Source organism: Poecilia reticulata, chromosome 4 (assembly GCF_904066995.2).
Source record: "Poecilia reticulata chromosome 4, P_reticulata-male-v2, whole genome shotgun sequence".
Classification (NCBI taxonomy): domain Eukaryota; kingdom Metazoa; phylum Chordata; class Actinopteri; order Cyprinodontiformes; family Poeciliidae; genus Poecilia; species Poecilia reticulata.
In genome coordinates this window covers 6,302,288-6,319,385 of record NC_088833.1, presented here as the reverse complement: position 1 = coordinate 6,319,385, position 17,098 = coordinate 6,302,288, and the positions used below count along the sequence as shown (strand labels likewise).

The 17,098-nt window shown below is 38.4% G+C and overlaps 1 protein-coding gene across 1 annotated transcript in view; it reads right to left on the bottom strand.

Moving 5' to 3' along the window:
* Positions 1 to 6: 6 nt before the first annotated feature.
* Positions 7 to 17,098, bottom strand: part of raver2 (ribonucleoprotein, PTB-binding 2) — a 90,606-nt gene continuing 73,514 nt past the window's right edge. The window contains exons 12-16 of the mRNA XM_008406157.3: positions 15,384 to 15,565; positions 14,665 to 14,775; positions 12,028 to 12,129; positions 10,850 to 11,068; positions 7 to 8,115 (exon numbers count right to left, since the gene is read on the bottom strand). Of these exons, the coding sequence (XP_008404379.2) occupies positions 7,975 to 8,115; positions 10,850 to 11,068; positions 12,028 to 12,129; positions 14,665 to 14,775; positions 15,384 to 15,565 (755 nt within the window). The 3' untranslated portion in view covers positions 7 to 7,974. The remainder of the gene's footprint in view (positions 8,116 to 10,849; positions 11,069 to 12,027; positions 12,130 to 14,664; positions 14,776 to 15,383; positions 15,566 to 17,098) is intronic.

Sequence of the window (17,098 nt, the reverse complement as noted above, 5' to 3'; positions counted from 1 at the left end):
ACACGATGCGCTTTAATCCACATTTTATTTAGGAATGTAAAAGGCAAATCCTTCTGCTCTAAGAAAAAACATATGTATAATTTTTCAAGAAAAAAAAAAGATACATAAACTCTTAATGAAAAAATAAATAAAAGGTCTCAGTTTTCTTCTAAGTTTAAAGCAACATGTTCAAATGAAAACGGTTCTATATTGTACAGCAGTGTGATGTCATGCCAAATCTGCTCTAGAAATATCTCAACAGTAAAACAATATTAATGTCAGTGTGATATAAAATTCCCCAAACTCTAGTTTGTTAGAAAACACACTTGAAAAGCAAAAAATGTTAGTGTGGACCAGTAAACAGCCAATTGGGAATTATTTACAACCATTAAATTGGTCAAAAAACAAAACAAAACAAAAAAAAAAACACCCAAGTGTATAAATATTGCAAACATGTGATCAAGAAATTTCCATGTTCATTCACTGTTGCAAAGTGCAACCTCTACTGATCAATCTGTAATGTGCAGATTCTCACACAAGTACACTGTGAAACCCAACAACAGAACAGGAAGTCTGAATTTTAACCTAAACTCAGAGCAATTCCACCTGCTAACACAGACAGATCGTCATCTACCTGCAGTTTTAGCAGTGGCAGCGGAGGAAGCGAATGAAGCCGTCCAGACCGTGTTGGTCACGCTTTTCATATATTGAATTAAAACAGCCGTGTTGTTCCGCTGGGCACTTCTGTTTTCTCAGAACGGTTGTTTACAGCACAGGGAATTTCTGGTCAGCTTCATAGTGTCGAATTGGTGCATTATATACGTCACAGCTAATCGTTAGCGCACCGTTGGCACGCGACCCATGCACATGGCGTCACAGGTCTGAGCGCCAGCCTGTTGACCTTTGCCGAATGTCTTCCCCTCTCTCACAAGCCGCTTTTCTGTCAAATAAAGCCCCCCAGAGCCAAGATAATCTTTTGAAAGAAACAAATGAAATGTTCACAGTCCATGGACTGCTTCCTGCCCCCAGGAAGCAATTGTTTCTCAATAGCTGTGGGCCCCTCCATGAAGCGAAGATTTTCTGCTCAATTTAACCCCTCCAAAAATCTATTTGTTGTGTCAGACCACCATCACCTCATTTCAGAGAAAATCACCCACTAGCATGCTATTAGCTTCAGTTAATGTGTGTGTTGATCAGAATGACACTGCCAAACTCAAAACAAGAAGAAAAATTTAGAGAAAGTAATGCTATCTGTCACCTTAGCATCTCTAATAATCCCTTACTCTGTTGATGATGAGAATGATTCACTCTGCAGGTAACAAGCGCACAGTTTGGTTCACATCCCCCAAGCATCGAGCAGACATGTGACAGCTCTACAGGTGCCTGCAAAGCGCAGTAGTCTAGCAGACACAACACACACTTCAGTGAGCGAGCAGACAGTGGAGGAATAATCCCTGCAGGCTGAGCGGCTGAAGGCAGCTGAAGTTGTTTTCCCCCAATTTTCTTTCAGTCTCTCCCCCCCTCCACCCCATTTCTCCGTTGCCTTCCAGGAACTCATTTTAAGAGCACGACAGACAAACACACGGTGTCAGTGCATGGAACGTCGGTTCATTATCTGCAACTCAATGGATCACGGCAGCCGGAACTGAGAAGTTGTAATCAACTCAAGAAGCGGCAGACAGAAACCTACCGAGAACAAATAAACGAAGGAGCGACAGAGTGTTAATTTATAATTACTCACATCTCCAGCCGATTGCTTCTTACAGGAAGACGATTAAAGTCATGTACTGACAGATACAGGCTGGAAATGCTCTTTGCTTCAGCCATTCAGACACGAGGCATGAAACTGGAAGTCTGAAATGAACCCAAGCCCACCGTCTGTCTAGTTTGGTGAAGAATCTTTTGGTGTAAATAAAATAAAACCAACAATACTATCCCACAAATGCCTCTGCAGATACAAAAAGCAAACGGTGGGTCCAGATGAAGCATCCCTTTTTGTGCAAAATAATAAAATGGATGGACACCATTTTATACATACAATACATGAGCATGTCCCTCCATACTCCTCCACCCAAATGACACAAATAATTGTAACGTTTTTAAGCAAATATACAGAACACTGGCAGCCTAAAATACAGCACATCAGTTCGAGCTTTGCTTATTGCATTTTTTTTTTTTCAATTAAATATTAGTAATTACTTGAAAATTTACACAGGTACAAGAAGAAAATGCAAAAATGATTAAGCATGGTGGATGCATCATTATAAGGGGATAATTTGTTGCTCATAAAAATGTCATTTAAAATTGTATTGAGACAAAGACTTGGACAAAGTCAAAGCAGAGACATGGAACTGATGAGACGATGATACAAACACACATAAGTCAACGGTTCTGAAATGAAGGATAATTTCTCCTCATAACTGTCTGCTGTATAATTATAGAAAATATAAGAAAGTTGTTGCTCCTAAAGAAAGATATTAATACATTAAAAGTATATAAATGTTCAGCTGAAATTTTAAATGTGAAAATGAAATTAATGTGAAATTACATATTTTCTGGCTGAAGACAAAATGATCAATCCTGTAAATTACAGTTGACCCAAATATAATTCCATGCATTTACATTAAATAAACAGCAGTAGTTAAGCTGTGGGATCCAGCAGAGTGGGTAAACCTATTTCCTGTCTTGGGTTTGCAAAAAGGAAATCTTATATAGAAAAGTGTCCCAATATTTTTAATATGTGAAGTGTTATTTGAAGAAGTTACTGAAGACAAAACGAAATGAAAGCATAAATGTTCAGAAATATTACCAAATATGGAAGCAACATGAGAAAAATATGGAATAAATATGAAATGATAAAATATGGAATAATACTTCAAGACACAGAGCTGGGAAGCCAAAGAGAATATAAGCAGCCCCAAGAAAAAACAACAACTGGCTAATCATCTGGCAGTTGGAGGAAATCTGAACAATATTGTGCTGCTCCAACACATCCATATGAATCTAAAATCATTTCAGTAACCCGGTTCCTCTCAATATAAGGTATGTGGTAGCAGGGGAAGGAACACAAAGCTTCATTTTCACGATCTGAAGTGGTTTGTCTGTATTCTCAAACGATTTTGAGACGGCGATAATGGCATATTGTGAAGAAAATGGTCGGTACAACAGACAGAAAGCTATTTGAAGCAAAAGTAAAAGAGACAGATGGCACAGCAGACAAGCTCAACAAATACTTTTCAAATCCTGCTGCCTCGATCTTAAGCTCCACCTGTGGCTACGACACAACGCTCACTCCTGAGGCGTTTGTTTCCATCGTCAAATAAGACCAATCACCGTTATAGCTGCTCACGATGGAGGGAAATCAACTTCCAGTGCTGGAACAGACCAGAGTCCACCGTAATGTGTGAGAGCGGTTTGAGTTGAGCGAGGAGGGATAAAGCCAAATGGAGAAAAAAAAACCTGAGCAAATACAAAATGGTCTCAACACAAAAAGATGTAAGAGCAACTTTTTTCTTAATAGGAGACAAAATGACGAATCAAAAAAAATTAAACTACAAAAACCAAATGACAAACATAAACTGAGTCATTTGGATCCACAACACTAATAAATTGTATTACTATGACAAGAACAAGAAGCAGTAGCAATGCTTGTAGAATTAGACAAAAATAAATAAATTAAAAAAATTAAGCATAAATATTTAACCAATAAAAGGAATCTTCCAAATTATAAGCTGATAATATTTAGATTAAACCTCAAGCCTGAATTGATTTACAATTTATGTGCAAGAAATAGTTTTTGCCGACAAGGAGATTCTAAATTAAATAGATTGTTTAAGTGAATACAGCACAGTCCAGCAGATACAGTTGGGAGGTTTAACGTGAAAATGGGCTAAATTAGACAATCATGTAAACTGTGGCCACCAGATGACAGCAAAGTGCTTCCAATATGATAATTAAGCGTTTTGAATATAGATTACCAGCCGTTGCCGACTGGCTGTGTGGTAGTTTGGGACGAATTCAACGGAATAATCTGAGGGTTTAAGCATATACACTGTAGTTAGGACTAATCTCCAATAAATGCTAAAGATGGAGGCTCTCATATACAACACGAATGAAAATTTAAAAGAAAAAAGTGAAACATGCAGACACTTAAAAGCACAAACAGAGGGACAGAGGCTGATCAGACACAAACAATCTTTTCTTTTCCCCAGTTACTGCATGAAACTTGTATGCACATTTAAAAATCCAGGTTTTCTGGCAGTAAATTCAATAAAACTGACCAGCTAATTTGATGCTCACAAGGTTCCAAACATGAAGTACAAATTCTTTCAAGCCGTCGTAGTGCCTTGCAAAAGTATTTCTACCCCCATCATCCACAAACTTCAATGTACTGATGTCACCTTTCAATAGGATAAAAGCCCTAAACTTTCAGCCAGAGATACAGTGGCATATTCGTCTGCAAAAATGGCCTAGTCAAAGTCCAGATCTAAATCTTATAAAGAATGGACACAAACTGAATAAACACAAATTTCAGTCAATATACAAAGCTGGTAGAGAGACCAGCAGTAACCACAGTGAAAAACAACACAAAGGGACTAAATGAAAATGCACACCACACTTTTCAGTTTTTTTAATTTTAGAAAGCCTTTTATCCTAATGAAATCCATTGAAGTTAGTAATTTCATGGTTTAAGAAAAGACTGGAAAACATTCCAAGGGTAGGAAAACTTTTGCAAGGCGCTTTGTCTGCTTACATTACTGCTCCATACAAATGCTAAGAGTTTATATTCAAAGTACAGCACAGCTTATTTTGTCACCAACAGATTCTCCATCTCAAATATTAGAATTGCTATGCAATGAATGTCTGACCTGGTTTAGTTTTGGTGTAAATGTTATTTTCTAGGAGGTCATTATTTTTATTTACTGGACCAAAATGACCCTCATTACAATCTGAAAAGAATACCTGAATCTCGGCAATCTGATCTCCCGTTTTTTCTGCGTGGATGTAAACGTCACATCGATCCGACCTGCAGTCACAAACACGTCTGGGTTTGCTTTCGCTCGTGCCATTGTTGTTGGTTTTCACAGCGCGTGAGCATTACTGCCACGGCAATACAAGTGATATTGTTCTCAGAGATATAAAATTCTGAAATTTATAAGCAAAATGCAAAGACATAAAAAATAGAGATAGAAAAAATGAGAAAGCTGTAACCATGTGTATAAACCAGTGCCAGTTTAGAATGGCTGAAGACTTCAAATAAAAACCTTATACATTCATCCTTTGACAGTAGTTGGAGTCGTGGTTATTGCCTTTTTTTAAGTCAGTGCACTTAAACCTTAATGTTCAAACTGTGACTAAAAAAAAAAACAAACCTTCTCTGTATACTGGCTTTACAATATTACCAAAAACTAACTGAAATTGTTTTTGTAAGGAATACATTAAAAAAAAAAAAAAAAGTATTATACTCAGATTAATCTAGCTATTTACATACACTGTCCAACAAAGGCTGTGTGTTTCCTGTTTCAGGTTACATACAGCAAGATTACTGCGCTTTCAAATACTTTGGGAAAGTCCAGACTGTATAACGGCTTTGAAAGCCTCTGATTATGAAGCAGCACCTCAAACACACCGCTTCCAACATATCAGAAAAAGCTCTACTCGCCTGGATCATCCTTGGTTACAGTTCCCGGACGTATGAAGGTGCCACATTAATCTGTTCAAACAATTCCACGCAACCATAAACACCCAGAAACCGTCCAGCCGCCACGCTGTTCAGGAAGCAGACGGCTTACAGTGTTTTGGTCTCACTGCAGACCAAAAGCAGGAGAGTCTGTGGCGATGGCGGCTCCAGCTGGCAAACGTGTCATTAAACACAATGAGATGTTTTCTACCAACATGGACTGGAAGGCCATCCAGCAAAGAGGAAGCCATTATTTCAGAAGCGACTTATGATTAACATTGCTGATTTAGTCCAAATAAATGTCGGAGAAAAAAAAAAGTTTATGCATTTGTTTTTGTACAGTGTATGTAAATATCTGGTTTCAACTGTGCAAAAAAAAAAAAAAAAATCTAGATTTCATTCATCATACAACTTTAAATACAGAAAAACTCTTACAAACTATCTTAATCACATGAAAAAATAATCTGGTTGACTCCACTGCTACTAAACTGGCCAAATAAATTAAGAGGAACATTTTGTTTAACACACAGTTCTGACCACCAGCTTTCATTCAATCACTGTGAGTAAGACGGTGAGCCGTTCCTTCCGATTTAAACACAATGTTTTAATTTTATCAACGTGTTTCTTCTGACCAGAAGCAACGATTAATGTCCAGATTTCACACCGATAGCAAGTCTGTGAAGAGAACTAAAGTTTAGGGTGATGGTAAGGAGTTTCCTACAAAATATGAATACCAGTGGAAATGTTCAATTCGGGAATAAATATTTTTTTTATCAAATGAAAATAACTGAATCTATATCAAACAAACAAACAAAAAAACAGTTCAAATAAATCATTAAAACACACAAATAAACATAATTTCATGCTGATGACTGTACCAGAACTGTATGTTCATTGTGCAAATCCAATCAAACTGCTAAATGTCAGAGCTAATTCAATGGCTCAATGGAACTGCTGAATTATTTTTCTACAAATAAAACAAATGTATTTTAAGGAGGGGATGGGGCCATTTTATTACTTTCAACCATTAATATTTAACAGTTCCCGTGCAGAATCCTCAGCCATGGTTTTTCTTAGCTGTGCAGTGATTCTGGGTCGAATCATTTCTACAGTCTCAAAGCTTTATGAAAGTGGCGGCTGAATATGAAATTAAAGCTCCCGTTACAGATTCAACAAAACGTTCAGAAAAACGAAAAAAAGAGAGAAAATGATTTACAACAAAAACAGCAGAGGAGGAAAACTGCACCCGAATATTTGGCTTTAACAGTACAAAACAAACCAAATAACTACGTTAAAGTCTCATCAGGACTTATTGTTAATACAATACTCAAACTGCCTCGGAATATTATATTACAAATATATAAGAGTATATTGTAGATCGACAAAACAAATCTGACGCTGAATATTTTTTTCTGTTGTACACCACACTCAAAAATGAGCATCAAAACGCCCTTTATTTGATGTGTTATTGTCTGTTACGCATGGCTTTATATATTCTATACTACACTGCGATATTTACACAGCAGTTAATTTAGTTATTCCCTCAGTCTACGTCTGAAAATCCAACTATTGAGGGACTTTAGGGAATTAAGGGATTTGATCGGTTTAGACCCTTTTTTTCCTGATGTTCTCCCAAAACTTGGGATAGAAATGGCTGACGCTTCCTACAGATAACAGCAAAGCAACACACAAAACACACACACACGCACACACACCCTCGGGTAGGTTTAGAGAAAGTCCTGGGTAATAAAAGGCAGTGAAGCTAGAAGAAATGCATGTCAGTCTGACTGACGAATCAAATTTGAGAGTTTCTTTTTAAAAAAAAAAGACATGGAAAGGACCAAAGGGGGGCAGTTTCAGCATCCAGACAGGTCAGCTGCCTGCAAATACAAAAGCAGCTTCTACACACACATATAATATACTTTAGTTTAGATTATGTTTGAAAAAACATAATCTATGTTTCTACACACACATATAATATACTTTAGATTATGTTTGAAAAAAAAAAAAAAAAAAGATGTACAGGATAATATTAGTTAGGAACAGTGACAGAGAAACTGACATTTAAGATAAATAGTTAAGGCTTGAACAAGACAAAAGCAATACTGTGGTAGAGTGTACTAAAGTTTCAAAATCAAAGAGCACTATGGCTTGTTTTCACTCCGGCCATCTGCAACCCTGACTCAACCCAACCTGACACCTACTGCAGGGACGCACAATGGCAGCCACAGAAAAGGCCACTAGAGGGAGCCGTGACATCCAGCTGGTTGTGTCTCCCTCCTGAAGCTGTGGGCTTTAAGGTCATTGGGTTCACTCTACAGCCTCTTCCTCTTGAAGTAGTCGGCGTACTGCCCCCCCAGGCCTTGGGAGTGCTGGCCGATGTACGCGCCCTCCGATGGCGGCGCCTCCTGCACCGCCAGCTGAGGGTAGTCCCTCTTAATGCCACGGGTCTGGTTCTGAGGAGACACAAAACGACAGGCGGGAGAGGATGTGAAAACGTTTTAATCCACGGACGGATCAGAATGTTTCATTTCAAAGCCGTTTAAAAAACCCCAACAAAAAACAGTTATTCGGCAAAAGGTAATTTTTAACCCACAGTGTTTGCTTGAATAAGCCTGTAGCAGTTAATCGATTGTATGATCAGTTAAAATGATCTTAATCATTTCTATTCTGGTGATTAATGATTTTTGAAGGGAGATTTTGTTTACAAATAAATGACAACTAATTTTATTTATGGTTTCGGATGTGTGTGTGGTTTTTATTTCCCTTTTATTTATTGTTTTTGGTTGTTGCGTTTTATTTGAATATTTAAAATGTCTTGTAGTTTCTGTGTAGAGTGTTCTTTAAAAAAATGTAAGTTTATTGGTCTTTGAGAGGGAAAACTTTAATCATTATGCCATTATCCATGTATTACTTGAAATTGGTCTAAAAAAAAACCAAAACAAAAAAAAAAACACAATTTATTGAAATAATTTCTGGGACAATTTATTATCCAGTGAAATTAGTTATTGTGACAGGCCTACGTTTGAAGTGGGGCAACTTCATATTCTAGATGTTTAAAGCACAACAGTTAAATGAACCAGCAAAATCTTCCTCATCCTATTACTGGAACACTGTTGTCAAATGCCTAAGCAGATGATGCATAAAAACAGATAAATTAGTGTTGCAATTAGCTTTTATTATTAAAACAGTAAATAAATAAATAAACTTCACAAGGCATGGGAAGAGCACATATCTGCTATTGAAACCATAGCGGAAAACAAGCTCTACGCAAAGTGAATGTAAAGAAAGTCCAAAGGAACTCATCCACTGATCTGCATATGGTCTAATACAGGTAAGATACTAAATATTCTCAATGCTGTTAAAGAGAAATACTGAGAGTAAAAAGGAAGCAGCTCTTGTACAGATTCAGCAGGCCGCCGCTGCAGAGCGAAGGGGGCCACAGAGGCAGTTTGCACAAACAAACGTAAATCTCACTAAAGGCGAGACCCGGCAAGGAAGTCTGGAACTGTTTGGTTTACGTCGTCGGTGTTCCTTTCCGTGAACCTCCTGCAGATTATACAGCCTTAAACTTCTTCAACCAAAACAAGAGGAAAGAAAAAGCCAAGCAAGCTGCACTGATGTTTTACCTCTACGGTATCATTATATTCATAATTATATATTTAATAGGAGGGTGGATGGAGGAATAGTTGTTGGCACCATCACTTTGAAGGACTGGCTTGGTACAGAAAGTGTTCCAGCCTTTCTGTAACAACCCTGATGTGTAATTCAGGGCTCCAACCTTTTTCTACAAATCTATTTTGACTTACATTTTCCACAGTTCTCAGTTCTTTGCACATGTTTAAATTATTAATAATAAAAGTTAAATATGAATTTATACCAGATATTTCCACAGAGTGCAAACTTAAATATCTTGAAAATACCAGAAACAGGAAGGAAGGAAGACAGGGAGAAGGATGGAGACAAGACAGAAGGACAGAAGGGAGGTAAGACATACCTCCCGAAATGCAAAAAAAACATAATGGAGAAATAAAGGAAAGATGGAAAAACAGAAGGCAGGAAGGAGAGGAGGAATGTGACAAGAACAGAACAATGGAAAGAGGAACAACTAGGAAAATAGGAGGAAGAAAGAAATGAACCAAGGTAGGGCACAAGAAAAGAAGTTAAAGACATGAGAACAGAAGGGATGAGACATTCAGGGGGAAACAAGGAAGGATGCTAGGAAAGGAAAGGGGTGACAAAGGGAAGACAGGAAAAAAAGAAAAGAAGAACACAATGACAGAATATAGTAGAGGATGTTTGAAATAATATTTTCAATCCTCTTATTTTGTTTTTTCACACTTGGCTAAGACTGGAATTCAAATACCAAACATATTAGGCAGTGTAGGCACCGTGTTAATTGGTTCTGGGTTTTTTAATGTACAAACCAAAGAACAGGCTGTACTAATGTCTCAACGTTCATTCCCAAAGCACTAGATTTATATGAGTAGAACATTTGTTTGGCTTTCAGTATTTCTGTAGCTTTTATAGACTAAAACATATGACCATTTAAGGATTCTGGTCAATACAACTGTTCCCTGTAATTTCAATTCAAAGCTTAGAAGGGAATTAACCTTTTATGGCTCTTTAGCTTCAGTTCATGTATGACATCTGGTCTGTAATGTTAGTGAAAAACCCCTCAGCAACACTTTGTAAAACATTTTACTTTGACTATTTCAAGAAATAGAGAGGAAATGAAATCCAACGACTTAAAATGATCATGATGGTATTCAGTTTATATTTTCCACAGTAAGTGTGCTGATTGAGAACATGTTAACATTAATAAACCTGCCGTTTAAGCTTGAAATAGATTGAAATTCTGTTTGTTTTTATTGTAATGTAACCTTTGACTTTCAATAAGTCTTTATAAAGCTAACAGTCTACTAAATTTACAATGGTGCTGATAATGAGAGATACCGACAGAAACTGTTAGACTGACAGAAAATCATAAAGTAAAAAATCTAACCTGCTGATTAACGCTGTGTATGAAATTCTAAGGGACTTACCTGCAAAACCAAATACTAAGATTTTCTTTTTTAAGCTGCTGAAAATATTATATTACCTTTTTTTTCTCCCCTCTGAGCTTCACTTAGAAAAGTATGAAAGTACAAATGGCCAACAGCTTGATGCTTTTATGTAATCTCTACTCACATAATAGTACGTGTTCCAGTCGGTGGCTGCAGTGTGTGCATGTGTGACGGAGGTGGGTGTAGCTGCAGGTGGGTGTGGCGCTCCAAGGAAGCCGGGCATTAAAGGCAGGGTGCTGTAGGCTGGGAGCACGGCGGCGGCAGGTAGGACTGCGGGAGGAGGTGCTGGACCATTACTGACTGCATGCAGAGGGACCCCCAAAGGCTTACACACTTCCACTTCCTGCAACAAAGACACACACACACAGCGATGCAAAAAAGGATCAGTCAAGTAACTGCAAGGATAAAACTACCCCCTTAAATTGAACACTTATAATTTGCATCTCATGATTTTGCCAGCTGTTAACTTTTCTGCCCTCTAGTGCCTGTTAAAGGCCATACTCGATATTTATCACATTTGTTTATGACACTCACACAAAACCTGTTTAAAATATTCCCGTGAACATAAATTGAGTTCATTATCAAAGCTTCAGCTGCTGAACACCACACATGCATGCATGAATAAATCTGAGCGTAAACTTTTATGAATTTATACACACTCATTCTGCACACTAAAATGTAATAAATGGTTGGCATTACTCATGTTCTCACAGCATTACTGAAGACAACCATACACATACAAGGTAGGTAAGTTTGTATCAGGTGCTGGGTGCAGAGTGATGCTTTTCTCCAATTTATTTACACCTGCAAAGATGACATCAGTGTCACCCAATCTGAACAATCATGCAAATAGTGTTTATGCCAGAGAAGGAATCTGAGGGATACGACACAGTTTACTTTGGAGAGAAGCAAAACCGCATAGAGAACTTTCTTTTTATGCAGATGTCCCATACTGGATGCAATCTGCAACCAATTTTAATAATGAACTGAACTTGATCAATTGAAATGTATATGATTGATTTGAAATGACGTCCGTTAATTTTTGTAAAGTACCACAAGAGATTTGCTGCGAATTGGTGCTGCTGACATGGATACATTGGATGGAAATGTGCAGAAACTTGCCTTGCATCAAGCTTTCAGTTACATTTATTTACCTACATTTACGTATAAGGATTTTCATTGCTCATTAACTTACTTGCTAAAACAAATTTGTTCTTTGCCACAGAGAACGCTGATAACAAAATGTTCAGCGTAAATGGAGAGAATAGGAGGTGTTGGTTGCAGCTTGGTCAGACTGTGTACCTTGCTGGCGAAGGCCTGGTTGGTTGTTGCAGGCTGGGAGTAGTACTGAGTGACAGCCTGCATGTAGGTGGTGTAATCCCCGTAGGTGGAGGCAGCAGGAACCTGGAACGCAACCAGCTTACAGTCACAGAAATTACTATCACTTCACAAGTTGATCCCAATTTATAAACAAAAACTCTGAGAACAGGTTGGGAAGCCCTTTAACAAATCTTTCACTATAAACAGTGTTTCGCAAAGGAATTCATACCCTCTAAACATGCATATTTTTTTTAACCCTCCTATTATGTTGCGAGTCAAATTGACCCGTTTCAAAGTTTAAAAATATTTTAAAAATAGTTGCAAGTATTTTTATTGCATGAAACTTTTTCTATTTGTCTTAATAGGTGAACTCTACATATAAATTGAAAATGTATTCATTTTACACATTTGCAGCCCCCCCTGCGTCTACTTGTTACATCGATACTGTTCGGGTCAATTTGACCCGGCAGTCAAGTTAAAGTGCAAAAAAAGATTAAAAATGTCCAATTCTGTTTGTTTCCTTACAGCTATGAACCTTATTTCACCACACACACAAACACAACACAACACACCACACACACACACATACACACACGCAGACACACACAAACCCATTTTCTCCCTGCTCTCTTTACTTTAAAATGAACTGCGAGAAAGCAGGTGTTCATACAACTTTTGACGGGAACCTATTCTGTTCCCGTGGACAAATTCCACCCACACTGAGTGACACTCAGTAGAAGTGGAGGAAAACATAAATACTCTCTGCATGACTCATTTATCTTGATTTTAATTGGCAGGTCAATTTGACCCGGAACAGTATGTGTGTCTCAAATTCAATTATAAAGATCACCCTTTGAAAAAAAAAAGAAATGTAATATAAAAATTTTTACCAAAGATCACTTTCAAGGAAATTGTTTTTTTGTGTCTAGGTTTTTTTCAGTGGACATAAAAAATGTAAATCCCATTTTTTATGTCCAAATGAGTAATTGAGTAAGTTGTTGTCATTAATCCTTAATTTCTGAGAAATAAAAAACATAATTGCACAAATTTTGATTGAGATGGTTAGTATTAGAGTTAATAATCAGATAAAAAAATGTTTTGGAGGAATTTTTTGGTTCCTGACACTATTGCATGATAAAACACTCCCTGGGTCAAATTGACCCACGAACATTATTGCTGTACCTCAGAAACGAACATAACAGGAGGGTTAATAATGCAAGCATCAACTTCAATGTATATTTTTTTAATTACAAAATAAAACCCAACCTTCTAACATCTTTTAATAGAATGTTCCTCCTCCTTGAGCCACTCAATCAGTATAAATCCAGATGTTGTGTGAAGGCTTCATATGTTTGTTAGAGAACATTAGTGAACAAAAAGGGTCATGAAAACCAAGGTACACATCAGGTAGGATTTTAGAGGTTTTGGCAAAGTATAAATCCAATGGTGCCGAGTTTCACAACTCAGACGGGAGAATCTGTTGATCAGGGATCTATTAGTTGCTCTCTTCATCAATCTGACCTTTATGAAAGAGTGTCAAGAAGGGTATATGGAAGAAGGTGCTCTGGTCAATGAGACTTGCACTGCACCTTAACCTGCACCCACCACCCCTACTATGAAACATGTTGGTGAAAGCATCATGCTGTGGGCATGCTTTTCTTCATTAGTGAGAGGAATGTTGGTCAGAGTTAGCAGCAATCCTGGAGAAAAATATATTAAAAGGCACCAAAAGACTTGAGACCAGGGCAGAGGTTCACCTTCCACCTGGGCAAGAAAACCAAAATACTATAAACTATCTGCAGCTGCTCAATATTATTTACCAAAGTTGCATAATCACATTATTTTTTCTTTACTGTAAATCAATAATAGTGGAAGGGAGGAGAGAAGTCGCATGGCAGGAGGCTCCGTTATGTAAATGACAAAACAGTCAAAACTGCCACAATAACAACCTGTTCAAGGCTTACCAAGTGTCACCCAGTTCTTTTTAAAGACATGCTAAGTTATTCTCCATGAATATGTGGACAAACGGAGGTTTTCTAACACTATTTTATTCCACTCTTAAAAGTCAAAGGCACGATATTCTCAGTCAGGCTGAATTTGCTCTGTGAGATTACCGTCTTCTCCACCTCAAACTTAAGGGATTTTAAGACCATTATGAATTAAATTTAAGACCTGTATCACGACAGAAATGTAGAAAAGAAAGTTTCATACTGTATGTTTTAGTAGTGTCGGACTTTTCCACAAAATGCATGTAACATTGTGTGGGTTGGCAACAGAATTGAGCCAGTGGGCATTGTACAGCCAACCACAGATGAATTTACACTTACCCACAATAGATGCAAATAACTAGCAAGTTAGCTAGCAAGAGTATATTAGCAGCTAGTTAGCGTTAGTTTCAACTATCTCAAGTTACAGAACAGAGTGAAGATGTCTGTGTGCGACTCAAATGTTTGCCTGAAAGAAAAGTGCCTCAAGAAAAATAAACCACATAGAAAGTTCTGCCATAACATTTAAGACCTGTGAAGAACACATTTAAAGTCAACTTACATTTTTCTAACAAATTTAAATGCCTTAATTGTGGAAATAAGACTCTCTAAGGATGCATTTACGTCCCGTTACCTGTGTGTGCTCCTTGCTGTAGTCTGCAGCCGTGCCGTCCTGTGGGGCGGCGGTGCTGTAGGTGTGTGCCTGCGCTGCCTGGTAGTGCTGGTACCACTGGTGCATGGCCTCCTAAAGTACAGATCAGCCAGAATCAGGAGATACATGTCAGAGAGACGTTTGCTCTGATTCGCTTACTAGTTTTCATGCATCCTGCTCCTCACCTCCAGCTCCCGTCATTGTAGCTCATTAAGCATCGTTCCTACAGACACCTCTGTCCCGTCCCCCCCACCCCCTTTGTCTCATCTTTCCAGACAAATTAAGTTTTATTGGTTATCTAATCATGACTCATTTGTTTGGATGAGTAGATTGTAATTAACATTTAGAAAAGGGGCTTTCTTCTCGCCGCTAAATATCAGATATGTCATTTGCTGCTGGAGGAGGCACGGCGACAAGTGGAGAAGGAGAAACGGAGTGACAGGGGAGGAAGAGAAAAGAATGGACGGCAGGAACAAACAGCCCGTAGGAGGGCTTCACGACTTATTTTGAGAGGAGGGCTGAGAAACGAGGGGAGCAGGGGACAGATGGAGACACACGCTGCCAAATCCACTCTCATTCTGCCCGTCTCTTCTCCCAGAAAGCCACAGTTAAATCTCCCCATCACATATGCAATTCAGGTGCTAACTGTGACCCAGCAGAGCAACAGATATCCACGTATTAGCATATTTGTTTTGCAGTACCTGGGTGTAGGCTTGGTTGTACTGGGTGAAGTCGGAGGAGGTGTCGGAGCTGTACGGGACGGGGGTTGTAGCCGCCACGCTGTGGGAGAAGGAGGCAGCGGCCTGCGAGGCCACAGGAGCCACTGGGGCCCCGTAGACCCCGGTGCCCGGCTGTCCTCCCTGAGGCTTGTTAGCCACAGAGTCTGATGGGAGACAAACAGGAGACGAAGTGTGTGAATTCAGATGTACAGAGGCTCGACTTTTTCCTCGTTTTATCACGTCACAACCACAATCCACTTCTGGGAACAGACCAATACAAAGTTGAATATAAGATAATGTAAAAAAAAAAAAGTTTAATTTTTAGATTTTTTTTATTTCCTAGAATAAAAATCCAACATGTGCAGTGTGTGTATTTAACCTTCCTGAGTCAAAAACAGATCAGATGGAGTTTGTTGATAAACATCAAGTTCTCCCACATATTTACAATTAAACCAGGTCTGGACTTTGACTAGGTCAGTGAGACACATGAATATTCTGTAATCTCAACCCTTCCATTGTAGTTCTGACCGTATGTTTAAGTACAAAACATACGGAAAGCGGACCTTTGCTCCAAATCAACAGCTCTCGTCTTAAGAACTGCTTTGCATTGAACTCCATATTTCACCCAATCAGCCCTGACCATTTTAACCAATCACTGCTAGGGCAGACAAAACCAGAAGATCCATAAACCATAAGCTACAGCATAGCACAAGTTAAAAAACAAGCTAGTGTGCAAAATAATAGTGTTTTTCTCAGGTGGGTGGGGTACGTGTAATCATATGATAATGTTATTATGTTATTATGTTAATATGTGAATCACTTTCCAGTTAAAGATTAACGCTTTATTGCCCCAAAGTGGTAGGGGCAGTTGAATGTCAGCAGGTTTTACTGGGCGCATTTAAGAAAGAAGCAGCTAGTTACTCATTATGTCCATTTTAGGTAATATTTCTCTTCATTTATTTTACTTTTAAATGTGACCAACATTGTTGACTAGCTTGTTTTAAGATCCACCTGCTGATTATCTAGTTAGCATTTAATTCAAGTTCAAGAAATGTATATCATTTATTGTATTTTTCGTGTTTGCCTTTTTTAACACTACTTGGTGTTTAAATTTCTTCTCAACTTTCAGTACGTTTTACCGAAAAAACTCAGTGGATCATTGGTGGACTGCTCTAGCGCCCCTAGCACGTTTTCAGGGGGAAACCCTGAATGTGTTATGACATTTAACACCCATGGATAATTTTTCATTTCACGCTAAAAAATGTTGAGCGTTTTTTTCCCCCCCATGTTGTACAATCTGCTGCTGAAAGTGACTGCTGCTGTCCACAAGTTTGCTTTCCTCTAACAATGTCCAGGTGGGTGGAACTTGTCAAAGTGACTTCCACATGAGTGGCAGGACCCACAGTTACTCAGCAGAACATTTCATGGCCTCCACCTGTCAGAGGATTTGATGTTGCAGCTGACTGGAGAATAGAAGCTGAACACACACAGATGATCCAGGCTCAGACTGTGTTGTTTTTTTTCCAGAGCCTCCAACCAGAGCAGAGCTACATGGAAAAGGCATGTTGAGCCGTAAATGTTTACACGGCACTGAATGTACATCCACCCCAGGGAAATGAATGATGCTGCAAGAGAGATTCAAAATGTGACTCTATGCTGACTTCGGCTGCCTTCCACATATGAATAAGCAACCTAGA